General features: G+C 40.0%; 1 protein-coding gene across 2 annotated transcripts in view; it reads left to right on the top strand.

The window, feature by feature from the left end:
* Nucleotides 1-22,865, top strand: part of LCLAT1 (lysocardiolipin acyltransferase 1) — a 186,533-nt gene that overhangs the window by 114,347 nt on the left and 49,321 nt on the right. For both annotated transcript variants that reach the window (XM_043604210.1, XM_043604209.1), the window contains exon 5: nucleotides 2,081-2,197. In XM_043604210.1, the coding sequence (XP_043460145.1) occupies nucleotides 2,081-2,197 (117 nt within the window). The remainder of the gene's footprint in view (nucleotides 1-2,080; nucleotides 2,198-22,865) is intronic.

Here is a 22,865-nt window from a genome sequence, read left to right as displayed (position 1 = left end):
AAGATAGAATAAAAAACCAATCAGTTAATAAAAACATGTCAAGTCTTCATAAATGCTGTGCAGAGAAATAAAGCAAGATAAGGACAGGGAGAGGAATAGATAGATAGGGTATAGAGTACTCTTTTATAGAAGTTTGTCAAAAGAAGCCCGTTAAATTTCTCTTAAAGTAGAGACTAATTGAATGAAGCAGAAAACCTTGCAGGTATCTGGAAGGCATTCCAGGCAGGGAAAGGAATACCTGCACAGACCCTGAAGTAGAAACATGCCTGGCTGGTTTGAGAATGCAGAGTGGCCAGTAGTCAACTCCAAGTGTAAGGAGTAAGAAGGGCTGGCACTGGAGTGTTACCAGCAGTGAGCTGACGAGACAGGAGGCTGTAGTCAGAAAGAGGGAGGCTGGTATGCTTACTAATAATCAGAGTCCAGGGTTGGGTAGATGAAGTGGGGATGGAAGGAAAAATCTGCATCTCTAATCTCTTTGTGTCTCTGATTATCTCTACTGCTCCACGTTGTGACCTTACATTTTTAGAACTACTTGGGTTCCCATTCTACGACAGAGTTCCGATCCCCAGAGTCTGTGATGCACCAGAAGAGGAAACTGAAGAGTAGTTAACTACTCATCTTTGTAGTGTCCCTGGGACTCTTCATTCCATGGAAGGGCCTCCTAGCTGTCTATCAAAAACTATTTTGGAGTCCCATGCCCAGGATATTCTCAAATGAACGTGAGAAGAGCTTACTCCTTTTCATGTTTCCAGCCTGTACTTTTGTCTTGCTAGGGACTGTGGGTATTAGTTCTTTGACTCGATTCTTCAACTATAAAATAGTGTAACACCTTTAAAGGGGTATTCTTTGAATATTGTCATGTTGAAGAATTCATCTATGGTTTTTGAGGTTTGAGGACTCTGTGATCTTAAATTTATTCTGAGGAAGGTTGGGTTTATATAGAGAAAGTTTTTTTTCTTGTGACTTGGAATAGTCTATAAATTTTAGGATGCAGCTGAGAGTTGCGGATTCTAACATCTGCTGTCATCAGAAGGTATTTCATGATCTCTCCCAGCAGTTGAGGCCAAATTTCTGAACACTACTTTTTCCAAATATATTTGCTGAATAATGGGTTTGGTTCTTCTTGGAACTTACAAAGTTACCTCATGGAATGGAAAAAGCAACTTTTGCCAACAACTGGAACATATACTTGACTCTGTAACTATATTCAGCCAAACCATGTTCAGATGTTTGTACACGATGTGCTAATCATGTGCCCATTCTGTTGGGGAGAGGTTTTGGTTAGTAATATTAGCATGCTCTATGCCTGAGCAGGGCAGAGATTTCACTTTGCATTGAAGCCCTAAATTACTGGGCTAAAAAAATGTTGATTTGATGTATTTGGCATATTGACTACTTGTTTTTTTCTGAGTGCAGAGGTCCTTATGTTTATTTAAAGTATTTTAGTTTTATTAACCTCTTTTGGTATTTCAGTTTTTGTTATGTAAGGACTATTTTATGAAAATTTCGGTTTGTTAGTATTTTATTTGTACCTCAGTTTTCATTGTATGTTGACTATTTTATGAAATCCCTTTAAGAATTTTAAAGATTTTTTTTTTATTTTTTTTTTCAACATTTATTTATTTTTGGGACAGAGAGAGACAGAGCATGAACGGGGGAGGGGCAGAGAGAGAGGGAGACACAGAATCAGAAACAGGCTCCAGGCTCTGAGCCATCAGCCCAGAGCCCGACGCGGGGCTCGAACTCCCGGACCGCGAGATCGTGACCTGGCTGAAGTCGGACGCTTAACCGACTGCGCCACCCAGGCGCCCCAAGAATTTTAAAGATTTTAATATGAATTTCAGGAAACATTCTAACAGGTCCTATTTAATACCTTATTATAAAAATTTCAAAATTCCACAAACTCTAGGATCTTTGTTAGGGACCACAGTGTTTGTATCTTCTCATTTGACTCAATATGCCATATTCGGTATTTACAGATGGAATAACTGCCGTTTCATCAAAGAAATCCTTCAGGGCTTCCTTATCTCACTTCTCTTCCTTTATTTTATGGCTTCTAACAGTTTGTTGTTTTGTTTAGAAAACAGCAAAGCTCGAAGTAATGATTTTGCTGAAAAGAATGGGCTTCAGAAATATGAATATGTCTTACACCCAAGAACTACAGGCTTCACTTTTGTCGTAGACCGCCTAAGAGAAGGTAAGCACCATCAAAAGGCTGTGTTTCTATGTAAGTGGCAACAGTTGCTGAACTTTGTATGTAGCCCTTTAGAATTTACAAAGCACTTTTTCATATTTTTTTCTCAAGGTGTAAGATACTGTCACATTTATACTAAATTGACCCCATGCACTAAAATGTCTTAGTATATATTCTTTATCAAATATCAAAGATAGCCTTATAAAAAATGTTTCCTTCTCTTGGAATAACAGAAAATAATACAAGTAGACTATCATTCTCTTTTTAAATTCTTCTCAAAGTAGCAAAACTACCTTGAAAGTATCTTAACACTTACACTATTGTTCTTTATACCTTATAAAGTATTTTTGCATTCATTATTCCGCTCATTCCAACAAATGATTCTGATTGGTAGGAAGGCAAGTACTGACTGCATCCTCCATTTTACAGTTAAGTTGAACTGACCTCCAGGTGGTTAGGAAATTTCTGTAGTCAGGGATAGAACCTCATTCTTCTGCTTCCTACTTTGTAGCTCATAATTCTACCTCACACTTCCTTAAGAGTTGTGTCTGTTGAAGGGCATATCAGGACAAGGTGATTCATTGATGATATCACATCCATTTAAATGCTTACATTTTTATATTTGTTATATAAAAGCCAATTGTACATCTTATTGCTGCATGTTTGTACGTTTGTATATGGATACATACATGTGTAGAGACACATAACATTTATGAAAGTATATGGAAATGGAACTATCCAGAAACGTGCTGACGTGTTACTGATTTTACAAGAATGATTTGAAGCCCACAGTCACCTAGAAGAAAATCTTGTTTACGTGTTTCTGCTCTCCACTCTGATTTCTACCAAGCCATATTGTACGATGATGGCATCTGTGACAAATTATCACCTTCATCTGATAATTGCTACATTGTCATAAAACTGCTTGTGGATTAACATGAAAGATGTTGAACCATCATACAAGCAAAGGTATAAAGTTCTTTTATCTTTCCCTAATGGCATCATTGTTGTTCCTTTAGGGTTTAATGTGCTTTAAGGTACAAAGTATAATCTTAATGAACTCTCCCAGGCTGAAGCATCTTTCCAACTAAATACCCATGATTAAAAAAAACGTATAGTCAATCCAAAACTACATTGTGATAGTAAACCAAAAATGTTGTTCCTATTAGTTTGGCTTGCTCTTGAAATTCTATGGTCATAGGTAATGTGAAATGGGCTTGTGGGCTTGATGGCCATATTGTATATGAATAGCAAGTGTCCATCTACCCAGTGAAGCTCCTGGAGAACACAGTTTTTCCTGCCTACGGAATGGGACAGGGAGGCACCAAGACATTAAAGTGGCGATGGTTTTTTGTGTGTTTTTGTTTTAATATGTGGTACCACTTAACTGTGGCATCCAGCTTAGGCTCACCCTTCTTATTCAATAATGTGTTTTTTATGTCCTTACTAATCTGATAGCTTATAGTATTTAATGATTTCTTTGAAGGTATTTGTGACATCATAGAACACATTCATCGACTGGATTTCTCTGTATATACAAGCATGCTGTTGGAATGCATCTTTTGCTAAAAAAGATCTTCCTAAATGTAGGCAGGATAATAGATTATTTTATAGTGGATAAGGATATATCTGTAGAGCTCTCTGTTCTGAGATCTGGAAAATATTTCAGAAGCAAGCTGATTTATAACTTTGGGGAATGTGTGTTACTTAGTCATCACTCAGAGAACTAGTCGACAACCACTGTGTAATTTTTCCTGCTAGAACTGGCAACTGATTCCCCCACCCACCATATCAGAAAAAAGAGAAACACGGTTAGATGGTTCTATTTACTTCAGTTAGAAAAGTGGAATAGAATCTGTACCTTATAATAATAAAGAAATAGGATTGTGATTATAGTAACAGCAGCTAACATTTATTGAGCACTTACTAAGTACCAGGCATTGAGCCAAGTATTTCCTATGCCTAAGGTCAGTTAATCCTGACAATTACCATACATGGTAGTTATCATTATTAATATTTAACTTGTAGGACAAAACTGAAGCAGAAATTGAGATGAAGAAGCTTGTCAGAGTTATTAGAATCTGGTTCCTCTGACTGAATATCCTATGCTCTTTAAAAATTTTTTCTTTAGGGGCGCCTGGGTGGCTCAGTCGGTTGAGCATCCGACTTCAGCTCAGGTCACGATCTCACGGTCCGTGAGTTCGAGCCCCGCGTCGGGCTCTGGGCTGTTGGCTCAGAGCCTGGAGCCTGCTTCCGATTCTGTGTCTCCCTCTCTCTCTGCCCCTCCCCCGTTCATGCTCTGTCTCTCTCTGTCTCAAAAATAAATAAACGTTAAAAAAAAATTTTTAAAATTTTTCTTTAATGTTTATTTATTTTTGAGAGAAAAAGAGACGGAGCACATGCAGGGGAGGGGCAGAGAGAGAGGGAGACATAGAATCTGAAACAGGCTTCAGGCTCTGAGCTGTCAGCACAGAGCCTGACGTGGGACTCGAACTTACGAGTTGTGAGATCATGACCTGAGCTGAAGCCAGACGCTTAACCAACTGAGCCACCCAGGCATGCCCCATGCCTCTTGTATTTGTAGTATGATTTTAGTTAACAGAGTCTCCATAAAGCACTTTTGTAATAGTGAACTGAGTGGTTTCCCTCAAAAAACATGTTGAAAAAGAAAAAGAAAAAGCGATAGCTAAATGGCCAGATCATGGAGGGATGGTAGTCCCGAAGGAGGAGGTTATGGTTCTGCCTAAGATGACAGGGGAGGGGGAATCAGGTGGAGAGTCAAGGGCAGCTCTACTTTTGGGGGATGAGGGGTGGTATCTAGTGAGCATCAAAAGTTTCATCAAGGATCAGAAGTGAAGATCTTAGAAACAAATTAAAGCCCCCAAAAGGGCCAAGCCCAACTTTCTGATCTTTAGCTTCCTGAGATCTGCTTTTGATAAGCAGTTAGGTGAAAAAAGAAGCTCTCTGTTAAAACAAATGACTATATAAATAAATTATTCCAGTGGAATACTGCTCACCATAATAACTAAATTCAGCATTGCTGATGTCTGTTTGGCAATGGGCACGTGAGAAGTTTAGGACATCAAGAAACTAAGGATGAAGTCCTACCAAGAAGGAGTGAATAAATGAAAATGCAAAACAAGGAAAGTAGCCTCTGCACTTCTGTTCAGAATACATGTCACAGAGATTAGGAACATTTAGAAGACACACATTTACCCTGAAATATAGCACCCATTATATAATGTTACACAAATGTGTTATTCCTGTGGTAGTAACTGCAAAAGGTTTACCCTGAGTACCTTAAATTTCACCATTAATGTGCTTGCTCTATACTCTTACTAGAGCATAACCTTCTTGAAGGTATGGAATGTTCTGCACATGGTTGAGTTAAATGTTTTTTCCTTTTATCTGAAAAATAAGACAAGCCTAGTGTCCTGGATGTTCTTCTAAGTATGTATTACACTGATAGATTATCTGTCTTGGATGATTTCACAACCTTCCAGTATGTGATTATATGTTTTTCCAGTACTATATTAACCCAAACCCAAAAGGAATTTTCTAACTTAGGGAAAAAAGGCTTTTCATATGAGAAAGTTTTTTTTTTTTTTTAATTCACAGTGCTAATAAATTTATCAGACAATTTTAAACTTGTAACTCATTCATACCAAAAGTTAGTTATATTATCATCATCTCTGGTGCTGTATCATTTTTTAAAAATTTTTCTTTAATGTTCATTTATTATTTTTGAGAGAGAGCGAGTGAGCACGTGCATGAGCAAGGGAGAGGCAGAGAGAGAGAGACACAGAATCTGAAGCAAGCCTCCAGGCTCTGTGCTGTCAGCACAGAGCCCGACATGGGGCTGGAATCCACAAACTGCGAGATCATGACCTGAGCTGAAGTCGGATGACCGACGAACTAAGCCACCCAGGCGCCCCTGGTGCTTCATCATTTTTAACAATAGCTTTACTCTTCTTTGATTTTAAATAAAGATTTGGTCCCACCATTATTTGATTTTGTTAAATGTTTTAGAAGCCAATTACTGTTATAACCCTGCAATAATTACTTTTCACCATTAGGCGGCACAAATGTGTACATTTGAAACACTTGAAGTTAGGTTAAAGTGGTTGGGGGTGAGGATAAAACACTTCATATTTGTTTGAGGGTGTGTCTTGTTTAAAATATGACCTTGCCTAGTGAACACATCTACATACCAGGAAGATAACTGACCTAACTCCACAGGGACAGAGCTGCTCTGCTTGGGACCCTCCCAGACCCTATGTATCTCTTCCTCTGACTGTTCATATGTATGCTTTATCATATCCTTTAATAAACTGGTAGACATTAAAAATAAAATATGACCTTGCCTAGAAGTTTACAGTCTTCTTGGGTAGATAAGAATACACCTAGAAAAATCTTAAAAAATATCACATTACATGTTAAATTTTATGGTATATAGTATATAAACATTTTGAGTAATTATAGGAGTGTTCAGTAAAGAGGGAGCATATAGTATTAAAACACTTCACTTGTAACATTTATTTATTTTGAGACAGAGAGAGAGAGAGAGAGAGAGCATGAACAGGGGAGGGTCAGAGAAAGAGGGAGACACAGAATCTGAAACAGGCTCCAGTCTCTGAGCTGTCAGCACAGAGCCCGACGCGGGCTCAAACCCACAGATCGCGAGATCATGACCTGAGCCAAAGTCAGACGCTTAACCGACTGAGCTACCCAGGCGCCCTGAAACACTTCACTTCTTTAAGAAGCCTAATTTCTTCCTTGGACTTTCAAGGATGGCTGAGGGCAAGATAGGAAGAGTACAAGAAAGGGCATAGAGTTTGGGCCAGTATGAGGCTGTGCAGTAAACTAGGCACAATGAATGTGATCGAGCTGAAGACTTGTACTGTAGAATAATAGACAGTAGTTAAGAAGGTTGTTTGGAGCCATTGTTGAAAAACTTAAACTCCTGCTCCCAAATAGCCATGTTTTTAGATGTCCATTTCTAGCTGAAGTCATTCAAGCAAATCAGCTCATGTGTTAAGACTATAAAACATCATATAGATATATTTAAGTTTTGGGGTTTTTTAAAATAATTTTTTTAATGTTTATTTATTTTTGAGAGAGAGAGAGGCAGAGTGTGAGCAGGGGAGGGGCAGACACACACACACACACACACACACACACACACACACACACACACACACATACAGAATCTGAAGCAGGCTCCAGGCACTGAGCTGTCAGCATGGAACCTGATGCGGGGCTCGAACTCACCACGAGATCATGACCTGAGCTGAAGTCAGGCGCTTAACCGACTGAGCCACCCAGGCACCCCAAGTGTTGAGTTTTTAAATTCCAAGATAATCCATATTTAGCTCATATGTTTATATTCTAAATATGAAAGATGGTGTATTTCTACTAATCTAGGGGATATAGGGTTAGTCACTAAGGAAAAAATAAAATTCCCACCAGGTAATTTAGATCAGCACATCTGGTTTAAAAACTCTTCGGTCTGTATTCAGGGACAAAGAATTGCTTACTTGAACCCCCAGATTACATATGTAGTATCTGGTAGTCCTGTGTCTGGCTCTCTCATTTTGGTCTATGATAGTTCTCATTTGCTCCATGAAAGTTGGCACTTAGGCAGTAGACTAATCATAGATAGCTCAATCTTCAGTGTTTTCAGAGTGTTTTAATTTCTTGGACTTTTTGCTTCATGCACAGCTAATAATCCATTCTGTTTCTTGCCTATAGTGGATGTAGATGGTGGGGGACCAAAGATGGCTAGCAGGAGCCATCGCTCTCTGTGGCTCACATTATGTTTATCCTAGTTGATGAGTGATGAGCCTCCCTCGGGATTGCATTTCGGTGACTCTTCCTAACGGCTAGCATAATCTAGGATACTAGGAAGAAAGAGAGAAAAACTGTTGAAATATTGGGTGCACTAAATGCCATGCACTCTGACCTTTTCATGTGACTTTTTATTGCTGGAAACTATGAAAAAGGATAAGACCTTTCCCTTATGTTTAAAAAATGTAATTATACAGTAGATCTTTGACATTTGCTAGAATATTTTCTGAAACCTTTTCCATTTCCCCAAATTTGCAAATTTCTCTGTAGCATAGCATTTGACTCTCTTTTGAGACCCTTTTACAAAGAACAATGCTTTCATCTTTTTATGGTGATGAATAGAATACAGCAAACCTAAATGAACCTGGGTTCTGATCAGTAAGAAAGCACATGGATCAACTAAAGGACTTGGTCCTACATGTCATGAAGCAGAAATGATTTAAATTCTCCTCAGCAAAATTATATGTGATCACATGTCAAAGACCTTTGGAGTCTGTCAGGTTGAATCTCTGAATGCCATGGCATGCCTTTAGGTCTTTAATGACATTTCTGTTATCTTTGTTCATTTTAGTTCTCTTTCATAGCAGAAAATCTGAGCTGCTCATTTAGGACAGGTCTTGGCATTGTGTTAATGAAAAGTGACAGAGCCCTCATTCTCTACATAAAAACAGCCATCTAACAAGTACCTACCATGTGCCAGGCACTGAGCGGTTCACATGTTTCTCTACCCTGCCCAAGCAGTACTAATGCCCAGGGAGCTATTTAAAACACAGATGATCAGGTGTGGGCTCAGACCTGCTAAATGAATCAAAGTCCAGTGGTGGGGTCCTGAGCTCATGTCTACCCGACTAGTCACTGTCATACAGATCATTTCATTCCCATGGCTGCGCTAGGCAGTGCTTTGCCCCATGCCACCCCTGAGGAGACAGACTCACTCTAGCGACTTGCCCAGGGTCACATGGCTGCTGGGTGGTACATGAGTTCACTTCTGCTCCATTTGATGCCAAAGCCCATGTTCTTCCCACTATGTAGTAAGTTAACAATTTTTCTGTGCCAAGTGCTACAAAGATGTAACCTTTGTAGGATTTTTTCTTTTTCTTCTCTCTTTCCAAGACCTTCTCCCTGGTACCCTTAGCTATACTCTGCATTTTGTTTAAATGGAAAAATACATCAAGGGTTTCCTTTTGTAAAGGTTTCCTTTTTGTAAAGCATGTCATTATTCTGGTTCCTATATTTATCTGCTCCTCCTTCATATCTCTAATCTGTAAGGCAAAACAAAGAAAGTGACACTCCTACTGTTCTTTCAAATTGTGGTCCCGTAATTTTCTTTTGCCGCTGAGCCTCAAAACAATAAACTGGTGACTTGATTTTTCTCAATACTAACTTACTTCCTGTAAAAACGGGATTTTTTAAATTATAAAAACAATATATTTATTATAAAAATATTGGAAAGTTCATTATAAAGAAGGAAAAGGTACCTATGGTCTGCTCAGTCACATCTCAGAAATACCTGGTGTGTGCCTTGTATACTTTTTGACAGAAACTCTTCCTGTGTTTTTCCACCTGTATTCATACATAGCAAACAAAATTAAAGTCAGATCATATATTTTGTTTTAGAAATATTTTTAAGACTTATTATAATGTGCATGTTTTATCATTATCCTTGCATAATTGGCATAAGTATATGTTAATGTTTGCACATATTAGAAGGACCACTATTTAACTAGCCCTCCATTGTTCAAAGTTAAAATTGTTTCCAGTTTACCACCCTTATAAATAATACCAAAGTATGCATAAATCTCTAATTATTCCCTTGGGATATATTTCCAAGGCTAATTACTGAGTCAAAGGGTATACATTTTTTTAAGGTTTTTAAATGACTTTTTTTTTTTTTAATGTTTATTTAGTTTTGAGGGAGAGAGAGACAGAGCGTGAGTGGGGGAGGAGCTGAAAGAGAGGGAGACACAGAATCCCAAGCAGGCTTCAGGCTCTGCGCCGTCAGCACAGGGTCCGATGCAGGGCCTGAACTCACAAACTATGAGATCATGACCTGAGCCAAAGTCGGACGCCTAACCGATTGAGCCACCCAGGGGCCCCCATTTTCTTAATGTTTTTTAAAAAAAATTTACTCCTGTTCTCTGTCTTATTTCAATCGGCCACCAAATTCTACTGATACTGCCTTTTAGAGAGACATCCCACCTTCTTCTGTTTCCACAGTGGCCTGAATGGATGGGACCCCATTACTTCTCCTTTTTACTTCCTGGCTTTCTGACTGGTCTACCTCTGGTTTCTTCTTTGCCAATCCATATTACTTAGCTCTCAGTCTTCATAAGGTGCCACTCTAATGTCATTGTGTATATATTTATTCAGAAAATGTTTCTTGGGCACAGGTGTTGTTTGGCCTGCAAGACGCAGGTACCAAGACATAGTCCATTCCTGTGAGTATCATACGGTTTAGAAAACATAATCGTAACGCAGTGCCGTAAGATGTGAATAGAAAGTATTTTGAGGACATGAAGGTTAGTTGATCTTTACCTAAAGTGACACTGAAGAGGTGGCATATGAGCTGAGAATTAAAGAATAATTAGGCATTTTCCAGGGAGGAAAGGCATTTAAACGTTTGCATCACTTCCATATTCCATGGTCAGGCCTTTCTATAATATGGTTCTAATCTACTTTTTAAATTTTACCACTCAGAAGCCCCTCTTCATACCACGTGAGCCAACCTATTTGAATTAATTGACTATTCTGGACTGCCTTATGCTTTGTGCATCGTGCGTCTAGTTAAGTCTGTTCAGGCTAAAACCTGTAGTGCTTTGTTCCTTGCTTTAATCCCCAGATACTGTCCTTTAGTGATCTTCTAAGGGTCCATCCCTATTTCCACTGCTGGCAGTCATCTGAACTATCTTTTTCCACTCTAATAGGACTTAGTTAGCATAGTGGACCTGTTATTAATAGCTGTTCTAATACATTTTACTTCTTAGCTTCCAAAACGGACAGCAGTGGCCATGTTACCTAGACCATTAGGGCAAAGATTTTATTACTAAATCCATTGAATATCTTTCCATCCATATCTTACTTCCTCTCCTAGCAACAACTGGCAGTGTAGATTCTTCTTGAAATACTTTCTCCCTGGGGCTTCTCCTTTTTTCTCCTACATCTCTGGCCACTTCTCAAGACTCATTTGTAGAGTCTTCCTACCTGGGTATCCCTTCAGTATCTGTGTTCCTTATAAGGCCTCCTGGGTTCCTTTGTTATCCCACTCCATGTCACTCAGGTTGGTGGCTTGAATGATCATTCCATATGCTCTTGGCTTGAGTTCAAATCTTTTGTTTGTAAATCCCTTTCTTAGTGCAGAGCCATACATGTGACCTTTGCCATTTGGAGGTGCTGTAGGCACTTTAGTGTTGAAAATTGAACTTGTCATTTCCCCCTGCACTGCTGTTCCTCCCATATCCCCACACCAATTGCTGGCACTATAATGATGATAATGGTAATATTGGTGAGACTGTGTACTTATGTGCCAGGATTATCCTAAGTGCTTCACATGAACTAAATCATCCCATTCTTAGAGGAGGTTTCATTATCATCTTCCTTTTATGCATGAGGAAACCGAGCTACAGAGAAGTAGTCATCCAAGATTTCCACCTTTGAAATGGCAGAGCTAGGAACCTAGCTGTGGAGCCTTCGCCTTAACCGCTGTTTATCATCAACTCAGTTACTCAAGTTACAACCTGGGCGTCATTCTTGGATCCGACCCCTCTGCTTCTCTCACGTGCCGTAAAACCCCAACCAGTAAGTGCCTTGGGATTCTCTTTACTCTCAAATTCATTCTTCTCTTTTCATTCTCTCTGCCATCATATCTCCCCTGAATTACCGGATAGCGGCTCAGCTGGTCTTCCTAGTTCTGGGCCTGCCTTAACCAGTCCTTTCTCCATGTTGTACTGGAACATCAAGCCTTTTTGTAAATGAGGATGGAAGCACACTAAGTTAGAGGCTCAGGCTCCGGACTCAGGAGACCTGGGGAGAACCCTGGCATCACCGGAATTAGCAGTGTCCCTCAGCAAGCCTTACTTCCATCATCTGTAAAATGAAGTAACTGTGCTTACTTTGTAGGGCTCTTATAAGGACTCAGTGCAGTACATAAAGCACTTAGCACAGTGCCTGGAAAAGAGCAAACACTCGATAAACGTTACAGTGCAAATCTGATTGTGTCAGCTCCTGGCCAGAACCCGTCCTGGGTTTCACAATGCTCCAAGGTTAAATCTACTTTCTTTAGGTGTACCGGGGTGGTTCAGTCGGTTGAGTGTCCGACTCTTGATTTCGGCTCAGGTCATGATCTCATGGTTGCGAGATTGAGCTCCGTGTCGCGCTCTGTGCTGATAGCACGGAATCTGCTTGGGTTTTCTCTTTCTCTCTCTGCCCCTCCCCCACTTGTGTTCTCTCTTAAAGAAATAAACATTTTTTAAAAATCTCCTTTTTTTTTTTAACATGACTTTCCAGGCCCTCCATGACCTGGTCTTTGCTTAGCTTTCTCACCTCTCTCCATTCTCCTTTGTTGTCCCTTTACTCCTTGCCTTCCTGAACTGCTTCCCATTCCCAGAGTGCACAGTACTCTGAGCCTTCCCTACCAGGGCATAGCCCCTCCTAGCCTCATTCAGGAAACCTTCACGGCTCTTAGACTTCTTTGTTCCCCATATGAGTGTGTTCCCTCCTCTGCCAGCCCTGCATAGATGTTTTACTGACTGTATTATCATTTGTCTATTTCATCTATGAACTTTCAATTTCATGCCCATTAGAATCAAGTCTGTCTCCCTGACCATTTTTATCCCCAGCCTTCAGCATAGGCCTCGCATATAATACTCTAAGTTTTTTGAACCCATCAGCTAACTGGTTGATGTATTTTCATACCCTGCTGTGTTCCCATAAAGAGCTAAAGTGGTGGACATAAATATGTATGCTACAATGACAGCAGCACCACAATATTAGAGAATAAATTAAAGGGAAAATAAGGGTGTAAGGTTGGTATATAAAACATATGTTATATGGTTAATACACAAAATACATAGGTTCTATATTCTTATAAAATATGGGTCCATAAATTGGCTTGAGCTTTCTGGCATCTTCTCTAGGGGGAAACTGGATAGTATCATTGACAAATCCGTAAGATTAAAGCATATCCTACGCTCAGAAAAAATATGACCATTTCTGAAGGACTTGAGAGAAAGACCTCCCACACATGGCTCCTCACGGAAGACATTGTACACTGTCGTGACCAGCGTCTTTATCTTTAAGTTTAATGTCACACATAGCCTCAGAGCGTTCATCCTCACTGGCTGACAGCAGAATGAGAAAGAGCAGTTCAGTAAAGACAGTCTCCTAAGAGGCCAGTACAGCCGGCTATATGTGATTGAGAGTGTCTCAACTCCAGAGGTTTGGAGACACTGCATGTCTTCAACCCATTCTCCATGAATGGGATTTCACTCACTGAGATTCAGGTAGGAATTAGTTCACGCAGAGTTTGATTATTCTTCCTAAAGGATCTGTTCTACAGATATCTTGTGTCACGAGTTTAAGTGTGGGGCCAGGGGCTTTTACTAATAGGATTCTCTTAGGGTCGTTGAGGAGCCTACTGAGCGAAGCGTCCTGTGTGAAGTGAAGGCAACCTACCTCTGAACTGAGGTTGGCCAGTGTGTTTCTTATAAGACACTTGGGATTATGTCCTCTGCAATGCTCAACCAAATAGTCACATAGTCAGTGGACCATTGCCCAAAGATCAGTCCCTGTCTGACCTTTCTGGACTGATTTCTTCCTGTGACCTCTTGCCCTGTCTTCAGTCCACCTACGTGGAATATACTTTTCTCATGCTATTCCTTTTCCCAAACTGTTCCAACCATTTGGGTAGTTCCTGTTGATCCTTCAAGACAGTTCAAATGACTATTCTACTTCATACCATTTCCTGGCTTCTCCAGGTTATTGGGCTTCCTTCTTCTTACTCTCATTTATACATTTGTCTTCATCACTTCTTTCATCCTCTTTTATAGTTTTGTTTTTTTTTTTTCTTTCTCTCTCCCTTGGACTCTGAGCTCCTTTAGGATAGATAATGTGTCTTGTTTTTGTATTTGAGCCCCTAGGACACCGTCATGAATATTACAGGTACTCAGTGTATTTATGGTTTGTACAGATTTTTGTAGATGATCTATTTTCAGCATCTTATACATATGCACTTGATATGCTTGTTTATGCACGTCTGATTGGTAATGCCCCTACCACCCTCAGTCTAGCGATCAGATATTAATTCACATGGACTCTCTTATTGCAATAGAGGAGAGATTTGTGGCAGTGCTGGAGGGCCACATAAGGCAGGTGCACATTTGATAATAAATGTTATCTTAAGATAGTCTTTTTTTTTTTTTTTTAATTACCAAAGGACAAAAGTAGGGCTGATTTTTGTTGTTCCTGTTTTTTAGATTACCTATGCTTTTATAAGGGACATTAACAAAAGCATATTAATTTTAACTTAAATGAACAAGGTCTTGGCATTTGATCATGTAAAAATCAGTATGCAATTGGGGTTCTTAGGTAGGGTTTCCCTAGTTTATTAGTATTTCCCTACTCAGTGAGGTTCAGATTCTGAGATAGTGCTAAGGAGACAATCATTGCAACCTAGAGCCTCTCTTATACTGCTTGACTTCAGTAGGAGGAAACTCTTGCCCTAGGGCTATCTACTGTTTTTCTAATACCAGCCAGCTGTAATAAATACCTATTAGTGTGGAAGGTAGGCCAGGATGACTATGGATGCAGGTCTTGTGGCGCCATTAATCTATATACTAGTTTTGGTTAGATTATCATTTTCATAGGGGAGTGAAAATTATATACTTGGTATATTTTACTCATTCAAAAGGCTTGTCTTTGCCTAAGTATTGATGCCATTACCATGTTTATATTATTTTCTTAAGAGTAACATGCTGAAAAATGCTGATAACTGTGACACTCAAAAATATGTTTATTTTAGAATTCAGCGTCGCGGAAGAAGCTGCGTAAGTAAAATTTGTGGAATTGCCTTTGAGAACTTTCTGCAAACTGTACATTGATTGCAAAGAATATTGTTACATACATTAAAACGTTCTGCCAGCATTCCCTCTGAAGGTAGAAGTGGGAGCTACAGAACGACAGTAGAGGACGCCAGTACCATTCCCTCACGCGGTTCGAGACCCGTGTGGCAGCTACATGTTCAGTTTTTCTGTCCTTATACTGTTGTATTGAAGCAAATTTTAAGAATTTAGTGCAAATGCAAAATGCATGTAGCAATATGCTTTAGTTTCCTGTTAATGTGAAAATCAAAATATATCCTCATGCAAGTTGAATTGTTGGCCTGAATCTAAACCCTCTGGACCCGCGAATCCAGAAATTCATCTTAACAGGAACTTGTGACTGCCTTTTGGTTTTATATAGTATATAATTTCTTTGTGGATAGATTTCTTTTTTGGGTTTGTCCAAAAAAGCTTTACTTGGTTTCTCGTTTATTCTGGGCATGTGTCCATTGCATTATTTATAAAAGGTTGTACCTTTTCTCTTTTAGCTTTACAGATTTTTTTCTTCTGTATTAAAAATACTTTCTCGGTATAGTGTTCCACTTGGTAGGACCTTTTCTTATTTTGTTTTTAAATAAATTGATGTTTGAGTATTGCAAAGGTATTGTTAAAACAACACTGACCTCGCTGGTGTGTGTGTCTCTGCACATGCACGTGCAGACCAAGTTCATGTGCCTTCGCTTTTTACAGATAGATGGTGAAAAATCAGTCTCACAAGAACATAAAACTACATACTGAAATTGTTTACTTATTCATGTTGAACAATATCTGGACAGCTTTCTGAATGAGGCATTTTTTTTTCTTTTTTCTGCAGAAAAAAAATTTTTTTAGTGTCTATTTATTTTGGAGAGAGAAAGAGAGCACAAGCAGGGGAGGTGCAAAGACAGAGGGAGACACAGAATCTGAAGCAGGCTCCAGGCTCTGAGCTGTCAGCACAGAGCCCGACGCGGGGCTCGGGCTCATGAACCGTGAGATCGTGACCTGAGCAGAAGTCAGATGCTTAACCAACTGAACCACCCAGGTGCCCCTGCAGAGAATATTTTTATATGTGATGTAAATCTCACTTCTATATAATGTCATTATACAGATTTTGTAACATAGGCACCCTACATGTATCATCGGATTGCTAAACGCAGTCTCACTTTGTCATAGAATCTGGACGGAGCAAAGCGAGTCCTGGCACAGTTGTCACAAGCTGGTCCCTCTGCATTGCACTGAGGAAGGGCCAGATGAAACTATATTAGGAACTTTCTAAACTTAAGTTGCTTTCTCCTAACAGAGTTGTGTGGGAGAGGGAAGCATGCCTGTCCTCAATGGCTTTCATTCCCTCTGTACAGAAGTATTACATTTGAACACATTAAAGCACATTCCAAGTATTCTCCTACTTGATAAGATAACCGACTTAGAGAATCCGTCAGAGCAGACACAGACACTCAGCATGCCCATGTGAGTGTGCTTATCCTGTCATAATAACGTCATGCAAATACTTTTCATTATGGCTTAGTTGTCTTTTCGTAGGAAATGATAATTGAAAGAGAAACGAAAGTAACCACTGACTTCTACTGATTCCTCAAGTTTTGTTTTATCAAGTCCCTTTTCCAGTTATAGTCTCATTTGAATATAATAAACACACAGTAACCTACTATGTGCTAGATTCTTTCCATTCTAAGATTACATGAGAACAGTACCATCTTAAATCTTGGGACAGCAGGTGTTCTGTTTGTGCCCTTCTTCTTGGTCTTTGTTGTTCTCCTGTTCGTGTTACAGGCCTGTTTATGGGGACTAAGATACTTCTCCAACAGAGACTTCAGTACTGTGAAGTAAACATCTGTCTGTGACTCCTTATCATACAGAACACGTTTTAAAAGAGTTTACAGAACATATTATAGACTTTTAAACAACTAGCGTTTGAAGCTGTGAAGGTGCTATACAGTTTCTTAGATGATAATGTGAGATATTTGTGTTGAGGGTTGTGTGTCTCATTGGTAGGTTAATAGCTACTTTCTTTGAAGTGATAGATTGTATCGCCAAACAATGTCCATTGTTTGGAGTAATTTTGCACTGCATACATATAGTCTGAAAGTAGCTTGGGGCTCCATGTGGGAACTTATGGCAGAACTCTTGAGTCTGTTGTACAAAAGTTTTAAAATCCGGTATTCATCGTTTATGATTTGTATTTCCCATTTCCTCATAGGTTTGAAATGGCCTCTAGCAGAAGGTCACGTAAGAAAATATGGCCCGCAGTGCCAAAGTCCGGTAACAGAGCGTATGTGTGTATAGGCCTTGAAGGGAAGGCATATTATTACCCAAACTAAGAAAAACTGCCCTAGTCAAACATGAACCTTGGCAGTGACCTTCTTAGAAGTCAAAACACAAGGGGCCTTCCTACATTTTACTCACTGGGTGTGAAGTTCTTGGTGACTTATGATGCTAATGAACTAACTTGGAGCAGAAGAAGTGGTGTTAGTATCTGCTCTGCCACAGTTATCACTGCTCTGGGGTAGCAGATCTGACGAGCTCCTCAACTAGTTAATCAGCAGTCCTCATAGCTGGACAGCCACCTGTATCGTGTTTTTGCAGACTGCCCTTAGATGTCATTTTGATAGACAATCTATCACTTGGCCAGTCTATGCTTCCGCTCAGGAGAGCAACTTCGTACTGTTGGTGGGAATACCTGGAAATGACTTTGCATATTCTTTTCTATGTCCTAAGGCTTACTTGCTTTCCTCTAGAACAGAATTTTAACAAGCACAATAGGTTCATAATAGTAAATCCAGATGAAGTTTCCAAGTAGTTTACCAATTAATTTTTTTATGTTTATTTCGAAGGGGGTGGGGAGAGAGTATGCACACATGAGTGGAGGAGGAACAGAGAGAGAGGGAAAGAGAATCCCAAGCAGGCTCTGCACTGTCAATACACAGGGCTCGAACTCCTGAACCGTGAGATCGTGCACGACCTGAGCCTGATGCTTAACTGACTGAGCCACCCAGGCGCCCCACCAATTAATTTTTGTTAAAGAAATTAATAACCTTTCTCATCAGCAAAAACAGTATGTTGGTTCCAATATTAGTTTCCTTAGTAATTCAGGTAGACTGTACCCACTACTTACGTTACTAAATCAGTCATAATGAAGGCTTATATTTTAATAGGTTAGAGATGGACATTGGTAAGAGCTGAAATTAGGATAGACTTGATAGAGTTTAGGCAAAGACAAACATTATAAAAAATTTGCCCTGTAATGTATTATCATTAAAATTGTGACTAAATATTGTAAATATAAGGTGTTTATATTTAAATATTCTTTTTTTTAAATATTTGTGTGCGAGAGAGAGAGAGAGAGGGAGACAGAGGGTCCAAAATGGGCTCTGCACTGACAGCAGAGAGCCCGATGTGGGGCTCAAACTCATGAACTAGGAGGTCATAACCTGAGCCGAAGTGGGATGCTTAACCAACAGAGCCACCCAGGCACCCCTGTATTTAAATATTCTAAAGAAAGTGTCTTTTTGTTAAATGTATGTAACCTTAGATAAGAATCTTAGATAAGACCCGTGTTTTATATTTAATACTGTGTGATCAAGGCATGCTCTTGGCAGCATCAGAATAAACACTGGTGAGCACATCCGTGTGCTCACATTTAGAAAGTGTATGATCAAGTACCACAGAACCAATATACGAGCGTAAAGTAGAGAAGCGTTGTAGTGAGCTGGCAGAGTAAGGGGGAGAGTTAGATTGAGTTAGACCTTGAATTAGAGCTTTTTAAGTTTCTTTCTTTTGAGAGAGAGCACAAGCAGAGGAGGGGCCGAGAGAAAGAAGGGAGGGAGGGAGAGAATCCCAAGCAGGCTCCTTGCTGTCCGTGTAGAACCCAGCCTCAGGCTCCAGCTCATGAACAGTGAGATCATGACCTGAGCCAAAATCAAGAGTCGGACCTTAACGGACTGAGCCACCCAGGTGCCCCAGACCTTGAATTAGATCTTGAGGAATAGGAGGATTTGATTTTGTAAAGGAATTGAGAGAACAGTGAGGGCTCAAGGTCCAGCAGTGGAGACTGGCCTGACTAGGGGCCAGAGGTCATCTTTTTACGTGGTAAGATCTGAAGTTAGAGAGGTCGTCTTAGTTGTCATGAAACCTCACTTCTAACAAAGTAGAGATTAAAGGGAATCAGAAATAGTGGGCATTTCACAAGTAGTATTTACGACTTTATATAGTCTGCGACTGGGGAGTAAGTGATTCTCTTCTCAGTATTCTAAGAGAATACTAGAGAAACTTTGAAAGCAGTTTACTACTTGTTCTCAGATAAAGTAAGATCTCTTGGCTTTGTCATCATCATAGTCGTTGCCAAAGAGTCCTATTTTGAGATTTCTGAATTATGTGCAGTTTAAAGGAAGAACTCCGTAAAAGTAATTGCATCTTTTTTTTTTTTACATCTCTTTTGATTTATGAGTGAGGTATTTACAGACTGAATGGTGGCATATAGTAGGAAAAAAGTATGAATCATCCTAATTACAAAGCTATTTCCTAAGAAAGAATCATGGGACAAATGTCTTATTTGTGTTTGTACAAATGGTTTTGAGACTTTAAAAAACATCTTGGCTTTTCTGTATATGGCTATAAATGGCTACAATTTTGTATTTGCAAATATTGATTTCATCTAAGTAAGTCTTTTTCAGCAGTAGTTGGCCTGTTAGCAAGGTCAGATGCTCATGGACTTTAATGGATTCGTTCTCTGAAACACGTGCAACTTCTCTGAAGTTCTAAGTGCCAACGGAATCTTTACTTACAGAGTTCCTTGGGTGCAGTGCAGAGTCCCTTGGGTGCAGTGACTAGGTGGTATTTGTTGATCTCGGCGAGAGGAATTTCTCGGTACTGGGGGTTTCTGAAGCCAGATTTAAGTGGTGCAAAGATAGATGTGAGTGGAGACAGCAAGTTTAGGTGGCTCCTCCAAGGAACTTACTGATAAAGGAGAGGGCAGAGCTGGGGTGGTCACTAGAAGGGGCAGCTGCATCAAGGAGGACTAGGGACGTATTTTTAAAGGTGGAGAAAACTCGATAGAGGAAAAGCTGAAAGCAGAGTGGATTCATGACAGAGCAAATTTTCTCAGAAATCATGAGGGGACAGGAACAGAAGGAAAGAACAGAGGATTCCTCACTTGCTAAGGCAGGAAGCAAGGCTGAGCTTGAATATATATTTTGGTTTAGGGAGTAGGTGGTGAGACAGTGAGCCATGCTTTGATAGAAGACTGTTCGGTCACATCGGAGGTCAGGTAATGTGATGATGATGGTTGGGTGCCTGGGACACAGAGGTGATTAATGAGATTTTGGAATATTTGCTGTGGAAAATAAGAAAAGGAAGCTGATAAAAACAAGTGAAAGCATTGCTGAGCTCTCTGACCTTGGGCTACAGGCCCCGTCTGGCTTCCCAGACTCCCCACTGCAGCTCTAAGCCCCATCCAAAGTGGTGACTCACACTGCCTGCACCGGCCTCACTCCTCCCTCCCCGCATGGCCTGCAACACTTCCGTCTCTTTTCCTTTTGAACAGACCCACTTGTTCTATGTCCAGCTCATGTCTCCATCTCTTCAGCTGCAAGACCGATCCTGCAGCCTTCTGCAACAGTTGAACCACATTTAAGAGTCAAATAACTTGCAAACTTATTTTATCTTCTTCCCTAGATTGAGGTTTCTTTGGAGCAAGACTCATGGGTGTGTCAGCCTGCTGTGTGCACCACCCCCTCTTCTCTTCTCTCTCTTCTCTCTCTTCTCTCTCTCTCTCTCTCTCTCTCTCTCTCTCTCAGTGCTGCTCTGCTGTTCAGTAGCACTGAATGACTAAATTGAGACCACACATCCACTGCAGCCACATTGTAGAAGAGAATGGTGGCCCTCTATAGAAGGGTAAAGTGTGTCAGAATTCTTTACCAGGCTAATACCCCAGAGGCATTAACTTGAAGAATGCTGTTTTCTCTAGGTATTTAACTTCCCTCTCAACACTAACAGTGAAGTATGTTGTATTTGTAGGTAAGATCACTCTAACTTGGTGGCTCAGGTGATTTAGTGTTTAGATTATTTGTATTCTCCTGTATTATCTCTGTTCTCCCCAAGCTCTAATGTGCCCACCTTTGTTTCTTATGGAGTTTTTACCTTGCCTTTTCTATTGGTAAGGACACTCATACCTTAATATACCATCCGTCCAAAGATTAGGCTTCCTTTTTAAATTCCCTTTTAGTCTCTTGCTCAGTGATTCACTGTGCTATGCTGAAGGAACTTTGTGTACCAACTTGAACATTTTACAAGGTTTGGCTAGGGGAGGGACACTTACCCTGAAAACAACAATTACAGAAAATGGCAGAGTTAGACACAGCAAAATATGATGAAGCATGCCTGAGAGTTCTTAGCTTTTATGAAGCCTTGATTCCCATTGGGTAGGTGCTCATAACATTTGCATGAATTGAAGCACATTGTTATTCTCACGTAAAGGTCATCCTTTTTTTATATCACTTGAAATTTTAATAATTCAGATCTTTGTATTCTGACCATACTTCCTGCCCTATAAACCAGTTCATTTTATTTTATGCTCTTACTAGCTCTTTGGTGTTTTTATCTAAAGTGTTGGCCTACACAAATTTAAGATACAGCTAAATTAGCCAACAGATAGAACTCACTATTTATTGGGTATTAATTACAAGGTCGTTACTGTGGCTTGTCGTTAAAATAAAGCTCAGTATAGCTGACCCTTGAACAACACAGGGGTTAGGGGCACCACACACACTGTCCTGCACAGTCAAAAATCCACATACAACTTTGACTTCCCCAAAACTTAACTACCGATAGCCACTAGAAGCCTTACCCATAATATTCACAGTCTACCTTACTGCCTTTATTAAAACATAGCTGTCTCCTGATCTCATGCTTCTATCCTCTTGCCCTCCCAAGTGAAATCTGTTCCTTGTCCGGTCTTTCTACCTTAGGAAGTTTTCTTCACTTCTGACCTATGCACCTTGGAACTATAACAACAACCAAAAAAAAAAAAAAAAATCACAAAATAACTGATTTCTTTGAGGCTTTTGCATATAAATGCAGCGACTTTTACTCCTCTTGGATATTAGCCATCCTTTCTCAGCCCTCACTTCACCGGAGGGAGGAGATTTGGCACCTGGCTCCCTTCGGCCTGCCTTCCTGCCTCTGGTTTAGCCTTCCTCTCAGGTCACCACACTGTCGACACATGGACACGTTTAGCTTAGTGTCCTGATCTCCCCATTATCCACACTAGTTCATACTTCAGATTTTGTCTTTTGGAGCTGCTCCAACTGTGAAACATTAAATTTAAACACCTCATTTTCTGGCCATTTCTTATAACTTTAAATTATTGCCCCCCATAGCTATTCTATTAATACCTCCCTTTGCTTAATGCCTTTATTCTTTTCCCCACTCATAGATAGAACTACAAGATTTCTGAGATTTCTTCCAGTTCTGAGATTTGATGATTTTTGAGATTTCAGGAATCTTGAGTTCTCTGTGTTTATAAAACTTTTAGTCTCAGTGGCTAAAATGAATCAGCAAAACTATAGATGCTGGAGAGGATGTGGAGAAACAGGAACCCTCTTGCACTGTTGGTGGGAATGCAAACTGGTGCGGCCACTCTGGAAAACAGTGTGGAGGTTCCTCAAAAAATTAAAAATAGATCTACCCTATGACCCAGCAATAGCACTGCTAGGAATTTACCCAAGGGATACAGGAGT

This window comes from Prionailurus bengalensis, chromosome A3 (genome assembly GCF_016509475.1).
Source record: "Prionailurus bengalensis isolate Pbe53 chromosome A3, Fcat_Pben_1.1_paternal_pri, whole genome shotgun sequence".
Lineage (NCBI taxonomy): Eukaryota > Metazoa > Chordata > Mammalia > Carnivora > Felidae > Prionailurus > Prionailurus bengalensis.
This window is presented reverse-complemented; position numbering and strand designations above follow the sequence as displayed.